Source organism: Trichosurus vulpecula, chromosome 3 (genome assembly GCF_011100635.1).
Source record: "Trichosurus vulpecula isolate mTriVul1 chromosome 3, mTriVul1.pri, whole genome shotgun sequence".
In the NCBI taxonomy this organism is placed as follows: Eukaryota; Metazoa; Chordata; class Mammalia; order Diprotodontia; family Phalangeridae; genus Trichosurus; species Trichosurus vulpecula.
In genome coordinates, this window is record NC_050575.1 from 117,940,344 (window position 1) to 117,956,513 (window position 16,170).

General features: G+C 42.7%; 1 protein-coding gene across 1 annotated transcript in view; it reads left to right on the forward strand.

The window, feature by feature from the left end:
• Positions 1-14,802, forward strand: part of PAPPA (pappalysin 1) — a 275,897-nt gene extending 261,095 nt beyond the window's left edge. The window contains exons 21-22 of the mRNA XM_036751860.1: positions 3,903-4,001; positions 14,695-14,802. Of these exons, the coding sequence (XP_036607755.1) occupies positions 3,903-4,001; positions 14,695-14,802 (207 nt within the window). The remainder of the gene's footprint in view (positions 1-3,902; positions 4,002-14,694) is intronic.
• Positions 14,803-16,170: the final 1,368 nt, after the last annotated feature.

Sequence of the window (16,170 nt, forward strand, 5' to 3'; positions counted from 1 at the left end):
TATAGTATTATGAGGAAAGTATTATATCTAAAATTTAGATTGACCGGGTTTTGAGTCTGCGTCCTTCTGCCACTTGCTAACCTTTTGACTGTAAGCAAGCCACAACTTTTCTGAGCCTCAGTTTCCTCAACTGTAAAATGAGAATAACAGCAAACCATACAGTATCTGCCTCAGAAGGGTATTGTCCAGAAAACAGGTGGATCATAGATTTGGAACTGGAAAAGATATCAAAGGTCATCTCTCTCACCCTTATTTTATAGATAAGGGAACAGACACATGGAGGTTAAGTGATTTATCCAAAGTCACATTGGTACTAAGTGGCAAAAAAAATATATTAAAAACCCAGGTCTTCTAACTCTAAATCCAATAGTCTGTCCACTGCAGGTTGATTTGTAAACAGTCAGGTATTACAAAATTGAAATGGCTATTATTATTATAAAATGGCTGATCTTTTACCAAACCAGCTCCTTTCATTCCCAGGATAGGTCCCAGCATGCAGCTCTTTTGGTTCCTTAATATATGTTAGGTCACAAGCAGGCCTCCTTAGGGGAGAAGGGAACTGAAGCGCTTATTGATTGGCACTGGTGCCTCTGCTTTAATATAAACTTAATAATGCAATCTTAGAGTAGGTCTCCTATCACTCAGTCACACACACACTCACATGAGCTCCGAGCTCTGCATAGTTTCTCAGCTCATCCTTCCTTAGAGAGATTTCTAGGGGAAAGGTCAATCCTTGTTCTTCCTTTAGACACCAAGAGGGAGGTGGTGAAAAGAAACCTGGTAGTCCTAGGTCCTGGGAGATTTGGGAGAGGAAAAAGTGGGGTCAGCAGGGTTAATGAGAGCCTGGCCACTTTATGAAAACCTACAGAGAGATTTCGAATACAGCCATAGGAACCAAGGCTGCCTCTTTAGATGAGCTCACTCTAAACATTAGGACAGGGAAGGAAGCTCACAGAACCTAGAATATTAAAGCTAATATTAGAACAGAAAACAGAAAATGTTAGAGCTGGAATAGACCTCAGAACATAAAACAGTGTTAGAGTTGGAAGGGACTCAAGTACATGGAATGTTAGAGGTGGAAGGGATCTTACAGCATCAACTATTAAAGCATAAGATTAGAGGTCTGGGGAAGGGGGGAGGGAATAAGCATTTACATGGCCAATTCTATGTACCAGGTACTATGCTAAGCACTTTACAAATATTGTCTCTTTTGATCCTCGCGATAACCCTTGGAGGTAGGTGCCATTATTATCACTCTCATTTTACAGTTGAAGAAACTGAGGCAGATAGAATTTAAGTAATTTACTGAGGTTCACATAACCAGTGAAGGTCAGAAGTTAAATTTGAACTCGGGTTTTTGTGGCTTCAGGCTTAGCTCTCTATCCCCTGTGCCACCTAGCAGCTTTGAGATCTCATGTAGGAAGGAACTTCGGAAATCATTTAGTCCAACTCTCTCATTTTACAGATGAGGAAACTGAGGCCCATGGAGGTTATGTGATTTACTCAGAGTCGCACAGGAAATAAATATGAGAGTGAAAAAGTATCAGCCAATGTTCTTTCCATGCTACCATATACTTCCCTACGATGCCAAGGGTAAGACAGATAGGATCACACGTGGCAAAGATCCTTAACCTGGGATTCATAAACTTGTTTGTTTTTTAAAAACATTTTAATAACTGTATTTCAATATTCCCTAAAGAATCCTATGTATTTTATGTATTCAAAAACACCAGAAGTGGATAAACACACACACACACACACACACACACACACACAGCACACAGTTAAAGACCCCTAGATAATGGAAAGAATGTTGGTTATGGAGACAAAGAACCTGGATTCAAATTCTGCCTATGACAGTACTTGTGACCTTGGTCGAGTCACTAAGGCATGCTTGGCCTCAGTTTTATCTTCTATGAGATGAGGGGGATTGGACTAGGAAACCTTGGAGGTCCCTTCAAGTTCTGAATATATCAATGCCTAAAATGTAGGAAGTTAGCACAGTTGAGTTTAAGGGACCTTGGAGGTCATCTAACCTAGCCCTCTTGTTTTGTATGTGCGAAAACTGAGGCTTAAAGAAATGAAGTGACTTGACCAAGGTCTCTAGGTTAGGGCTAGGGTGAGAGCCCAAGGAGCTTGAGCTATTTCCATTATACCTTGATATTCCTTCAGCCAAGGCTAGGATTTTCCCAAAGAAGAGGTGCAGAGATCAGCATCTGCACTAACCTCTGGATCCCTCCAGTCCTTTGCTAGAGAATAGGTGTGGGAAAAGATTTATTTACTTTAGGAATCGTGAAATTTCTGACTAGATTCCAATCTTTCTGCTCTCTGGAAGAATCCTTGGCTTTCTTAGACCTGTATTGAGGACTTATGCACTGTAGAAGCCACAGACCAGTAGAGGTATGCAAGAATCATGGGATCACAGCTCTAGGGACCTCAGATATCATCTCATCTAAACTCCTCATTTCATAGCTTGAGGACACTGAAAGCGCTGAAGGAAGTTAATTGACTTGTTTCAGTTTTCACAAGTAGTAAATCACAGAGGTGGGATTTGAACCCAGGTCCTCTACCTCCCAAGTCAGTGCTCTAAACATCTTGCCCTTTCTTTCTCTGTCACTTTTCCCACTTATAGGGAGACAGCAGGTAGCTGTTGTATTATTTGACTCTTCTTTCAACTAGATGCAGCTTCTTTGTACTTCACATAGTATTCAATGTAATATACTTCCATCTCTCTTGACATCTGAGTCAATCTAGGAGGAATCTGCAAAATGACAAATCATATTTCTGCAGAGCTTTAAGTTAAAAAAAGAAAATTCTTCACAATCCTCCTGTCAGATAAGGAAATCAATTATTATTCTCATTCCTGGTTTCCAAATAAGGAGACTGAGACCGAGAGAAGTTGAATGATTTGCCCAAGGTCACACAGCTAGGTGGTATGTGATACTAGGATCTGGACTCATATTTCCTGACCCCAAGTCCTGGGCTCTGTCCAAAATGTCTCACTGTATCTCTAGAAAAGGACAGTTCTATATTCAATTTAGCCCCTCTTTCTGACTGATCCCATTTCCCCACTTCTCAAAGGCAGATTTGCTAATAGTCTTCAGATGTAGTTGAGCTATCAAATTGCTGAGCTCCTATTGCCTGCCTCACTGATATCCCCTGTCTTTGACTCTCCCAGTTGGTCTTGACATTACTAACCTGATAACCTATAGCAGTCCTTCTATCTGGAGTAAAGATTCCAGGAGCATCTCCTCTAGAAATAAGGCTGGTAATAGGAAGAAGAAACAAAGGCAGAATACTGACCTTTCAGGAGGCTGCAAGCCTTCCCACTACCTTCTCCCACTGTTCAGCTGACCTTGGACCCCATGAATGAGCTGCTGCATTTCCTTCTTTCTTTTCTTTGGCTTGCCTTTCCCTGCGCACTCACATCCAATGCACATGTGTAACTGAGACCTCTTTCCCCCACATGCTGGTGCAGAACCCAGAGGCACTGACTGATTCAGCAGAGAGTCTGGGTGGGTCTGGTGCACTTTGTCTATAAGAAAGACCTTGAAGACCCCTCAGGGAACACTCCTGGAGCTGGGGCCTTGCCTACCCCATAGGTTGTGGGTAAGCCAATAAGAGGCTCAGCTCCCTGTTGGTGGTAGAAGTGGAGGACCTGTGAGAGGACATTATACGCACATGGAAAGAAGGAACCATTTACTTCCAGCTTTTCTTGAGCTGACTGGGAACCTTGGCCAAGGGCCCTAAGGAGTTTGCCTTTATTTGGGGAATCTCAGGTGCTCCAGTACCCAGGAGAGAAGGCTATAGCCCTACCACAAGACGATACCCCAGTAAGGGTGCCCAAGTCAGCCTACACCGCCTTGAGGACCCTTTTCAATTTTTTGTCTTCCTTTCAATAGCCTTTCATGGGAGATAACTACTGTGATGCCATCAACAACCGAGCCTTCTGCAACTATGATGGGGGTGATTGTTGTGCCTCTACAGTTAAGACAAAAAAAGTAAGTAAGGGCTATTTCTCCTTCTTGGAGGAACCCATCCCCAAATCTCTAGCTTATAACCCCAAGGTGCTCTCATGTGCCTCATTCCTTGGGCTCAAGGATGAATCTGCCTGGGGAAGCTTTCTAATTTGCTGCTTCTAATCAGTTGCGAGATGGGCAAGCAAACTTGTTAGTACCGTGTACTAAATAAGAGTTAACAAGCTATAGGTGAGGATCAAAGGGCTTTTCCTATGAAATAAAATACACGTTTGCTGGTGTTTTGTGATGTCTCTTTTGGTTGCCGAGAAGATTTTTTTTTCATTTTCTTCTGATTTTGCAGCCATGTTCTGGAAAATTGAGGTTGTTATAAACCTGAATTTCAAATAAATGGGATTTTATTCAGTTTTTAAACGTGTCCCCCCAAAAAAAAACCAACCAAAGAAACAAACATTTAATATTCAGTTCTAGTTTAAGATCATTTTATATTATCTAGGTTTCACAGATTGAAGAAAAAAAAAGGTCAAAGAAAACTGAAATTACTGTATGTAAGAGGCAGCAATGAAGAAGAGAGAACATCAAAACACTAAAAGTAACTAGCCTTTTCAGGGCGAGGTGAGTCAGAAAGAAGAGATCTGAGAGAGGTACTGTGGAATGGTAGCAGAAATATTAGATTCCTGGAATAAGAAGACCTGGGTTCAAATCTTAGTTCTGTTACTTACTATTTTTTTGTGACCTTAGGCAAGTCACTTCTTTTTGGCCTCATTTTTCTTATATGTGAAATGAGGGGGCTATACTTGGGAATGGTTCTTTGCATCTTTGGGCCTTGATTTCTCTTTTATTCTAATAAAGATTTTGTGAAAAGAAAATGAGCTGACAGGAGTGATGGGACTTTGCAAGGAAAACAATCCTATTCCAGTTATCATTGTAACATTCTGGATTCCCATCTTGAGACTGAAGATGCTAACTAGTATTGCTATTCTCAGGAGTCAAAAATGGACTTGGTGCCCTTTTCTTATTCCCCTTATTGAAATTATTTCAAGATACTAGACCCCATTTGTAACCTATTGGTTTAAAAAACCCGTTAGTATAAGGGCATCCACAGTCAGTCATTCAGCAAGCATTTATTAAGTGCCTACTGTATGTTGGAAATTGTGTCCTCAAGGAGTTCACAAAAAAATATCATGATGATGTAGAAACAAGATATATACAAGATGAATTGGAAGTAATTAACAGAAGGAAGGCATTACTATTAAAGAGGACTGGGAAAGGCTTCTTATATAAGTTGGGATTTTAACTGGGACTTGAATGAAGCTAGGAGGCAGAGGTGAGGAGGGAAAGGATTTCGAGGATCAGGGACAGCCAGTAAAAATGCCTGGATTCTGGAGATCCTCTTGTGTGAGGGAACAGTAAGGTAACCATTATCACTAGATTGAAGAGTACAACTGAACAATGGTAGGAAGGTGGTCCTGATTGAATGTGCTTATGGCCTTGCACGTTGAGTCAGGTGTTCAGAGCTGGTGTTCTCAAACGCCTTTGGAATGGAAAGAGGTCTCACCACTGGCATTCTCCTAGGACATCGGCAGTCCCCAAGGATGATCCAGCCAATAGCTAGTGATCTGAGAGACCATGGGTCTCTGAAGAATCAGCTCAGAGGCTTTTAGGAGAGTATTTCAGTATAATAACTGTAAACTTTCTCCTCAGGTCATTGGGATTGGGGTTGGGGTGTAACATGGCCAACATTGACATTGGCTTTTCTTTGATCTCCTGGAATCCCGAGAAGCTAGAACATGATTCCATAAAGTCATGTTTCTCTTGAGTTCAAGTTCTATCTCTGTCCCTTAATAGTTTCCTCACCCACAAAATGAGAGTTGACCTAGATAACCTCTAAGCCCCCATCTAGTTGTAACATTATGTGATTCTGTGAATTTTTTTCATAATTATTAAGTATGTATTAAAAGTAAAGTATCATGCTCGATGGTAGACATATAATGATTAGGGTGGGAAATCACTTTTGCCCTCAAGGAACTCATATACTTTTTTCTTGCGGGGGTGGGGGGAGTGTTATGACATCAATAATTATACTACTAGGTGGACTTCATTAAGAGAAAATGAAAAGTCCATATAAAATGTCATAAGAACAAGAGTGATCATGGAGTTTCAGAGATGGATCTCAGAGGTCACCTCATCCAACCTGTGACTGAACAGGCATCTCTTCCCCAACATCCTGGAAATGTGGCCATCGAAATTCCAAAGGGTCATGTGACGACGATCTCTGTGGTCCCTTCCAGTTCCAATCATGTTGCCCTTGAAGAACTCCAAGAATGAGTTTTGGTGGGGTTGGTGGGGTACGGGTGACCACAAATTAGATTCCTCCTCAATGGTAAAGGTACCTTTCAATCTGAACAAGGTTTGGACTTTAATGCAAGGATCTATTGGGCCTTTAGTGTCTTGGTGGAATCTAGAGGGTGCATCCTGTGGCCCCCAGCCAAGGGATTTCTTCTCAGACAAAGGGTAAATTAAAAGCAGCAGCAGCAGCCACCACTCCATTGGCTTGGGAGATATCCCTGGCTTCCAAAAAGCCTAGCTATCCCAACAGCACAGCTCTCCCAAGAAGAGGGTTCCCCAATGGCATTTGCTCAAGGACTCGGTGACCTCCAGGTCCTTACAAGCTGGGGGATCTGACCACGATACCAATGCCCCCCCGCCACGTAGCAGGGTATCTCCCTGCAGCTCTGGGGTGGTCTGTCATGCCATTAAATCTTTGGTGATTATTTTCACTAATTGCATTCATATTTTCACAATCAGTAGCAGGAAGATGGGAAGTGCGACTAATTGCTGAGCAGCAGAGTAATATGGCTTTTGTACTCTGTGCGGTTTGGCAACCATCTCTAGCTCACTGCAGGCCCAGAGCTCTCAGCCTCTGAAGATCCAGGAGGAAAGCTGGCAGAGACCTGGGGGGTGTCAAGGTGATGGAACCCTCCAAAGATTGTCATGCTACCACCTGCCAGTGGTTTCACATATCCTTCAGTATCCTCCTTACTCCTCCTTGGACATCATTATATGTATTGGAAGCTTGCCTCTTAAACCAGACACTGTAGGGAAGCCATCTTTCAGCTTCTATTCCCTGTGAAAAAATAAAATGAAATGAGGCCTGGATCCTCTAAAACACAGAAGTCTTCCCAGTCCAATGGGCTTCCAGCCTTAGAAGGTTCCCCATAAAATGATGCCTGAACTCCTTCCTTGATTTGGTGTCTTTAGGTTTCCATTCTATGGATGATGTTCATGAGGTTTCTCCTAATCCTTGGGTCAGCTGCTGAACCCACAGCTATGAGTTAATTCTGCCACTTCCTCAAACATGGTGCTTCAACCAGAGAGATGTGGTAATACTATATTCCCCAAGTCCTCTCTTTCTCTTTTCCATCAGCTCTCAAGATTTTTTTTCCAGGACCTTTGAAGTCCTGAGTTTGACCCTGTATGACCTATTGGCCCGTAGGAGTCTTTTTTTTTTCTGGATATGTGGGAAACATTCTTGTGACTAAGCAGCCAAGAAAAAAGAAATCCTTGCTTGTTTTCCTGCCCCCTTTTCCCTCCTCAACTGAGCCATCAGCATTTACCTGAGAAGAGTGTCAAATGAAGGGAAATTAAGTGAAGACTCCCTGCCCTGACCTGCCTTGGTTATCTTGATACAGCCTTAGCATTCAGAAGGTGATGCACACCGGAGGACAGGCGCAGACTATGGAGGGGGAAGGGAGTTGTTATTCATAGTTTCAGAGTTGTTCACATCAGGGAAGTTTCGAAAATGCTTTGACAGCAATCTCCAGACATGCTCTTTCTCAGCATGTGGTCCTCTTCCCTCATCACCTTCCTCCCCCTCCACTGTTACTTATTCTGCAGACTGCCCTGTGTACCAGAGGGGTTCCAGAATGATTCCAGCTAGGATTCAGTGGGCTACAGAGGAGAGAGTCCAGAGCTGTTTACAACTGTCAGCGTTAGCAACTTGCTTCTCCTTACGGAGAGGGATCATGGCATTTTTGAAACCCTGTGGCATTTCCTCAGCACTCCCAGATGTGGATGGTGAGCTTAGGCTGATGTCTAAGCAGACTCTTGCCTATCTTCTTTGAATATCATTGGCTTCTGCTATATTTTTTGTTCTTCTTGTCTCAGAATGAAGCCCTTTCTTCACTGGGATCCTAGAATAATAGGGACTTATTTACATAGCTCTTAAAGATTTACAAAGTGTCTCCCCAGCAACTACCCTCAGAGGGAGGTTTTACTACTGATATACCCATTTTTCAGGTCAGGAAATTGAGGCTGAACTCGTGGCTATGAGCAAGTCACTTTTGCCTTTCTCAGTTCTTAAACTCCACCACCATCCCTCCCATCATGGCAAAATATGGAGCTGGGCAGTAGGGTCCAGTTACAAAACTGTTTTATTAGCCAAAATTAAGGCTGAAAAATTGTTCTGCATTTTTAGATAAGGGGAATAGTTTGACCAAAAGGAGTCCTTTGCAAAGGTTATATTTTTAAAATAAAGTTTAGTTGTGACTTTTTAAAAATCCATTAAGTCTTAGTTTGTTTAATTTATCGAATAAAAATAATATTCTTTAAGACTTTCAACTTACACACTATACACACATATAATTCCCTGAGTGTATGCCCTAATGAAATGAACCGCACATGCTTATGACTGGGAAAAAAGAGGTGGGCCTTTCCTGAAGGCAGAGCAAAGGATACAAGGTGAATAGTGATGGTACCTTCGGAATGTTAAAAAGACTTAGGGGAAAGTTTCTCGCATATTGGGTAGATCCTCAATGGAGGATTTTCATGGGTATCTGGTCAAGAATCACACAGGGTGAGAAAACATGGCTTGTTCTTCTTCTGTACCATTGGAGGAAATGAGATCACAAATCCATTGACATATGAAATCCTACATAAAGTTAAGCTACTGTCTAGTTCAGTCTTCTCATTTTACAAATAAGGCAACTGAGCCCCAGAGAGATGAAGTGTCTTGTCCAAAGTTGTGCATGTAATAATTGGCAAAGCTAAGATTCAAACTCAGGTCCTCTGATTCAAAATACGGTATTTTTTTTTTCTATTACTCTACTTAAAGGTCATCTATCACTTAATCTACAGATTTGGAAAATGAAGAGGAGAAAGGTTAAGGGACTTTTTCAGGAATCCCTAGCTAGGAAATAGCAGCAGCCTGACTGGCACTGAGGTCCCCTGACTTACATTTGGATGTTGTCTCCACTAAAACTTGTTGCCATGATATTATAGACATTTGAATATGGTGTTAGCATCCTAATCAGGATTTGACAAACCCAACCCCTTCCACCCTCCCTTAATTCTTGGCAAAGAAAAGCAGCCCTTTCTTTTTCTCATATTCTCCAGCTGTGAAAGAATATTCCCCAGAGCTGTTGTGAGACAGTTCTTTAGAATTCACAGACTGTGAGTGCTAGAAAAGACTGGTTCTAAACTTGTGATCTAGTTCAACCTTATTTTACTGATGAAGAAGTGGTCTAACAAGGGGGAACTGACTTGTCTGAGTTCACATACATCTTCTATTCCAGTCAGAGGATCATAAGTTCATAGATTTAGAGCCAGAAGGAAGCTTAGACCCTCATTTCACTAAAGTGGAAACTGAGGCACAAAGTGGTTACACAGCTAGCAAATGTCTAAGGATAAGATTTGAACTCAGCTCTTTATGACTCTGAATCCAGTGCTCTTTCTCCTATGTCATATTACCCTTCAAGTAGCATTACTGTCAGAAGTTAGCTCATTTTCCTCACATTTCCCCAAGCCCTTCTCTGCTCACAATTGCTCATAAGACTCAGAATGCCCTTCCCTTCTTTTCAAGTTATCCTACTCTCAAGTCAACATCTAGCTCAAATCCCACTTCTTCCATGAAACCTTCCTTGATTGCCTTAGGGATAAAGATAAGGTTAAAACTCAAGTCTTCTGACTCTCATTTCATTGCTCCTTGAAGTCTTTATATGTTTCTCCACATGGTAGTTCCAATGCTAGAAATTCCTAAAACGTCTGTAGAACTGAGGTTCTTAATCTGAGGCCCACAGACCTTACTTCCCTCCTCCCCAAGGTGTTCATAGGTAGATTGTAAGGAGTCTGCAAACTTGTATGGGGAAAGAAAATACATCTTTGTTGTCACTAGCTTATGTTTTCCTTTGTGGTTTTATGTATTTCACTACACATTGAAAAACATCCTTTTGAGGAGGAGTATATAGGCTTCACGAGAATGCCAGGTGGTTCCATGATAGAAAAAGAGGTTAAGAATCCCTGCTGCAGAAGAAATCCTGGAAAACTTCCAGTCAAATTAGAAGAACTGCCAGGTGTCGGCAGTATTTCATTAAGGGTTGAATGGGAACATTGGTAGTTTAGTGTTGACTCAAAGGTAGGTGTTGCCTACCAACATCCAGGTCTTTAAAATGGTTGCAAGCCCTGTGGCCATTTCAGAATATAATTCTGCATCTCTTGAGGTGAAACATAAGCTCCTTCAGGGAAGGCACTGTGTTTTGTTTTGCCTTTGAATCTCCAGTGCCTACCGAGCAAGGTGTCTTGCACATATTAGGCGCTTAATAAATTCTTAGTGGTTTGGATTGAGGTTGCTTCTAGCTCTGTGGCTCTGTGACTCAGTGTTCTCATGCCTATCTTCTCTCTCTACTCCTCCACTCCCGAGGTTGTTATCTGCATGCTGGAGTCTGCGTCAGGATCCTGCCCTTACCTGTTTCACAATAGCAGCCAAGACCTTCTGAGTTCAGAATTCTGTGTTTCTCCTGAACAGGCTGCATTCCTGAAGTGATTACACAGGTTGAGGAGGCAGCCCTTACATGTGTTTCAGTGGGAGAAACAACAGCTCCTGAACTCAAACTTAGCCACAAAGGGGGAAGAAGAAAGCTTTTAATAATAATAATAATAATAATAATAACTAATGCTTAGCTTTCACCCAAAAAGGGTGAAAGCCTTTCAGGAAGTGTACCCTCTCTCTCCAGCCTCTATTACCTCCAGACACTTATTCAGGAATAGTCTTTGTAAAGTTTGGCAAGAACCTCAAAATTTAAAGCCTGCCTCACTTCCATCTGCATTGAGGGAGAAAGTTGAATATGTTTGCTGAAGAGGCAGCAAGGTGTATTGAGAAAAAGAAATCATGGCTTACGTGTCAGTCACATCATGTGTCTTTACCTTTCTGAGCCTCGGTGGCTTCATCAACAACGAAATAATGATACCCCCCCCTGTGTATCTCTTGTGGTTTCTCCAAGGCACCAATGGTCTATGTGAAAAGCACTTTAAAAGTTACTTGTGTGATTTTGGCCAAGTTGATTCACTTCTGAGCCTCATCTTCCTCACATGTCAAGTGAAGGGTTGGACTAGATGGTCGCCAGACCCCCTTCCAGTTCTAAATCCTATGGACCTCCATTGAAGTCAGCCACTCTCCTCATGGTTTCTTACACCCACCCCTGGCTAATTCCTCTCCTCTTCCTACTTTGTCTTGGAAATTCCCTTCACCTTCTCTTCAAGTCACCTTCCTCTCAAGTCGCTGTCCAGTTCACCACACTTCTTCCCTAGTTACCCCAGGGGGCAGCAGCTCCCACCACCTCCAAACACCTTCACCCTTTGCTCTACCACTTGCCACTTGCTCTAGCATTTATTTAACCACACAATATTGCATTTTTATTTAGCCTTTCGCGTAAGCTTTGTTTTCCCAACCCTCTAATTAGACTGTAAGCTCCTGGAGGGCAGGAGCTATGCCTTGCATTGTATTCTCCTGCCGTCCTTTCAGGCTAACATGGTGCCTTGTGCATAACCATAGTAGTTGTTCAATTACATTTATTTGTAGGACTTAGAGCTAGAAGAAAGTTCAGAAATCACCTAGTCTAATCCCATCATTTAACAGGTGAGGAAACAGACTCATGGAGTTATAATGACTTGCTCAGGGTCACACAGGCAATTAAACTGGGATACTATCTGAGGATTCCTGACTCCAAATGCATTGATCTTTCTAGGGTACCATGCTTTTTAAGTGAATACACTTTGGTAGCTCTTCCACTCCACCCCCAAATTTGTAAGCATCTTCTCTTACTCTTTTATAGAGTTGAATGAAATGCCTTCACATGGAAGGTAATGTAGAAGTTATCTAATTCTTACCCTTTGTTGTTGTTCAGGCATATTATTCAGGTGCTCATTGTTCCATCTCCCAGTCTCTGAGAATCCTCAGACCAAAACACATTTCTTTGGGGACTTCTCCTATATATGTACTATCTTTTCCATTAGAAGATAAATTCCTTGAGAGTTGGGGTGGCTCAAACTTTTCTTCTTGTTCAGTCATTTTTCATTTGTGTCTGACTCTTCATGACCCCATTTGGAATTTTCTTGACAAAGATACTGGAATGGTTTGCCATTTCCTTCTCTGGCTCATTTTACAGATGAGACAACCAAGGCAAACAGGGTGAAGTGACCTGCCCAGGATCACAAAACTAGGAAGTGTCTAAGGCTGGATTTGAGCTCAGGAAGATGTCTTCTGACTTCAGGCCCAACACTCCAACCATTGTGCCACCTTGCTGGCCTACCCTTGTGTACCCTGTCCCCATGACAGAAATGAGAAAACTGAGATTCAAAGAACCAAAAAGGTTTGTTAAGGTCACACAAACAATTAATGGCAATCGGAAAGAATATCAGTAGAGAGAGAACACCCATGAATTATTTTTCTGGTCTGTTTTGGCCTTTAGAAGTGTTCTCTTACTTCTCACATAATGATTTTCTTGACCATTGTTATCTCTCAGTTTCTTAAAATCCCAAGTCATTAAAAATATATACATATCTTTTGATTTTAGCTAGGAATTCAAACCCAGGTTATCTGACTCCAAATCTAGTTCCCCTTCCCTTTCTCTATACAATGTTTCTGAGATGAGTTGGGGGGCGGCGCAAGGTTTAATGGGAACATCAGAGGCAGTGTGGACCTTGCTAGTCAAGGAAGAGGGTCTTCATTTTCTTAAATTTTCTTTTGGGACAAAAGTCTAGTGACTAGACTCTAGTCAAATGGTTTGGCCAAAGGGACCGTTCTTTTTGCCATGGGGTAGCAATTTGGTTCTGAATTCTGGGGAACTTGAAAAGATTGGACTTATTCATTCTCTTCTGCCACACTCTTTTTCTCTGAGTTAGGCAATAAAGTACTCCATTTGGCTATCCAAACATTCCCCAGCCCCCACCACCACATGGATGTGAAGATTTAGTCTCCCTAGGCAGACAGGCTGATGCATGTAGGGAAGGAGAGGAGCAAGAAACTGTGATGATTCCAAGCAGAGTACATTCCTGGTGTGTTAGTGATGAAGGGGATATACCGTTATTGAACAGGAAATCCATTGAGGTGATGCATACACTGCCCAGAAACTAACTGAAGGGGCATGTGTTAACAATGTAAGGGAGGAGAAAGGAAGGGGGTTAGACACGGAAAATAAGCAGAGAAAGATCAAGAAAGATGCAGATTGTTCTCTGAGAACATCTAAGCAGGTTGCAGCACTGCCCTAGAAGGAGGGGCAAGGGTGAGGTCATTAGCTCCGTGTGCGCAGATGGGAGACACTCTGGAGAATGCACTTTGCAAATGTTATGATGCAATAAGGTGAAAGTACCTTCCTCCAGCAGCCAGGCACTGGAATCACACTTAGGCCGTTCAAAAGTCGAGTCTAGCATTGCATTCAGATAGACATAGACCCTCCCATGTGACCTGTCCCTCCACTGCTTTTTGGATGGCAGAAACTGAGACATGGAGATTTCAAGTGGATTGAAGGGACCTTAAAGATTATTTAGTCCAACTCCTGTACTTTATAGTTGGCAAACAGAAGCCCAGAGAAGGGAAGTAACCTCCCAAGTGTCACACAATGAGTAGCAGAGCCAGCATTCAAAGGCAGATCCTCTGACTTAAGTTCAGTACTGGCTTGATTTTTTTTTTTAACAATGCACTCTGTTTTCTTTTTAGACTATACTAGACTTGGAAGGAGATTTCTCCTCTTGGGCAACCCCCTCCTCATCCCTACTAGATTTAAGATGGGGAAACTTGAGCCTAACCACTTATCACTTTACAAACCTGAAAGCATTGTACAAATGTGAGTACTAATGGTAGTCAGAGGGAGCTAGGTCATACAGCAGATGGAGAGCTGGACCTGGAGTCAGGAAGACTTGAGTTCGAATCTGCCCCCAGGTACTAGCTGTATGACCGTGGGCCAGTCATTTAACTTCTTTCTGCCTCAGTTTCCTTAATGTAAAATAAGGATCGTAATGGCACCTACCTCTCAGGGTTATTTTGAGGACCAAATGAGATAATGTTTGTAAAGTTCTGAGCACAGTCCTGGACATGCTGTATAAATACTTCTTCCTTTCCCTTTCCTTTTCCTTTTTCTAGGCATTAACTCAGACTAGAAGCCAAATCGGTATGCCTATCTATCTCTCTACCACTCTGAAATCACTACAGCATGTAAAATTCTTCCAAGTCCTTTTCATCTGAGTCTTGAATGAGGAACTAAGGCATAAAACATATCCCTGACTCAGGGTCTCATGCCACCCACAGAGCAAAAGCCTTGCCTGACCCAGAGATGCTGCCAGCAGTCCTGGCACTGCCCAGAGCCTCATCAGGCATTACAAAGAACACTTTCACGTGATGAGGACCTCCACTGCTCACTTTCCTTCTTCCCTCTCTCTCCTACAGGTCACTCCCTTTCCTATGTCCTGTGACCTACAAGGAGACTGCGCTTGCCGAGACCCAAAGGCCCAAGAGCACAGTCGGAAGGACCTCCGGGCCTATAGTCACGGCTAACAATGGGCGAAGAGGAGCCAAAGACCACCCAGCCCGAAGGCAGGCTACACAAGACACCACATCCCTTTTGGTATTGTTTTTATTGTTAGCTGCTCAACTGAATGGCCTCTCTGCACCCAGGGACCCTTAGAATTCAACCGGTCTGCCTTTAATTTTGCCCAAGAAGGACTCAAAGCTGGGGTTATGTACCAAATCGCAACATAATGACCAAACAGAACAGAGTTAAGTCCAGAAGACTTGGAAGTATTGCAATGGTGTGTGGTGTGCAGTGATGGGCCCACATGATTGGAACAGCATGTCTTGAGATGGAGGTTACAAGTGAGCTCTTTATCTATGATGTGTATATGTGGTCTATGCACATGCGTACACATACATACAAATATATACATACATGTGTATATTATATATATTTATATATTTATGTATGTATATGTATATGCATGTGTCTGTCTCTTTAGAGATTAAGGAGGGAGAGAGGAAAAGACAAGACACATTCCTCTCTGGTGCTCACTGCTGATTCTCCATGGGAGAGTTGCAGCTTTGAAACTCCTGGAGTTGTTGAGACCACATTAGACCAATGCTGAGTGCCAAGGTATATTGTGCTCCAAGTATTGGGTTGGGGGACATGGGTTTCATCCCAGGACAGTAGCCCTCTGAAAGTCACATAATAGGTGAAGGGTTGAGCTTTTGAGTCTCAGTGGGCAGTGGGTCCAAGAAAAGAGGAATGGGTTACTGCCCACTCTTTCTACTGCTGGGCACTGGTCTTCCACTTCAGAAAGAGTAGTGAGCAGTCCTGGGATGAAGCTCCAGATGAGAGGCGGTAAGAGCCTTAGCCTGGCCTGGCCTAAGTACTGAGCTGGCTTGGCTCCTCAGAGACTTTGAGGTGCTTATACCCCAAGAGAACAAAGAGGAAGAACCAGTGGTTCCTGTCCACCCCTAGATCTTGCCATTTAAGCACATCTTGCTGCTATGCCTGCTGCTACATCCCATCCGGTTCATTTCTTTACTGTGTCAGGAGAGGGTTACAACAACCCCCAAACAACCAAATGGTCTGCCTTAAAGCTTACCCACAGCCTTCCTTCCTTCCACTTCTCCCTACTGCCACCACCTTAACCCTATGGCAAAGGAAAGGACACTCACTGGCTTGTGTGGTGAGAGCTCACGTCCCATTTCACTTCCTGAAGAGACCTTTGGGCCTGAGAGAGCAAGGGATTTGTCAAGCAAAGAGACTCCAAAAACTATTTTAAGGGTCCCCAAACCAGAGCAAAGAATGCTGAAGACAGTGTTGGCATTTTGGAACTGAGTGTATCAGTGTTAATTTCCAGGAGCCCGAGAAAGATTCCATTCCTGGCTAGACATTGGTCTCTA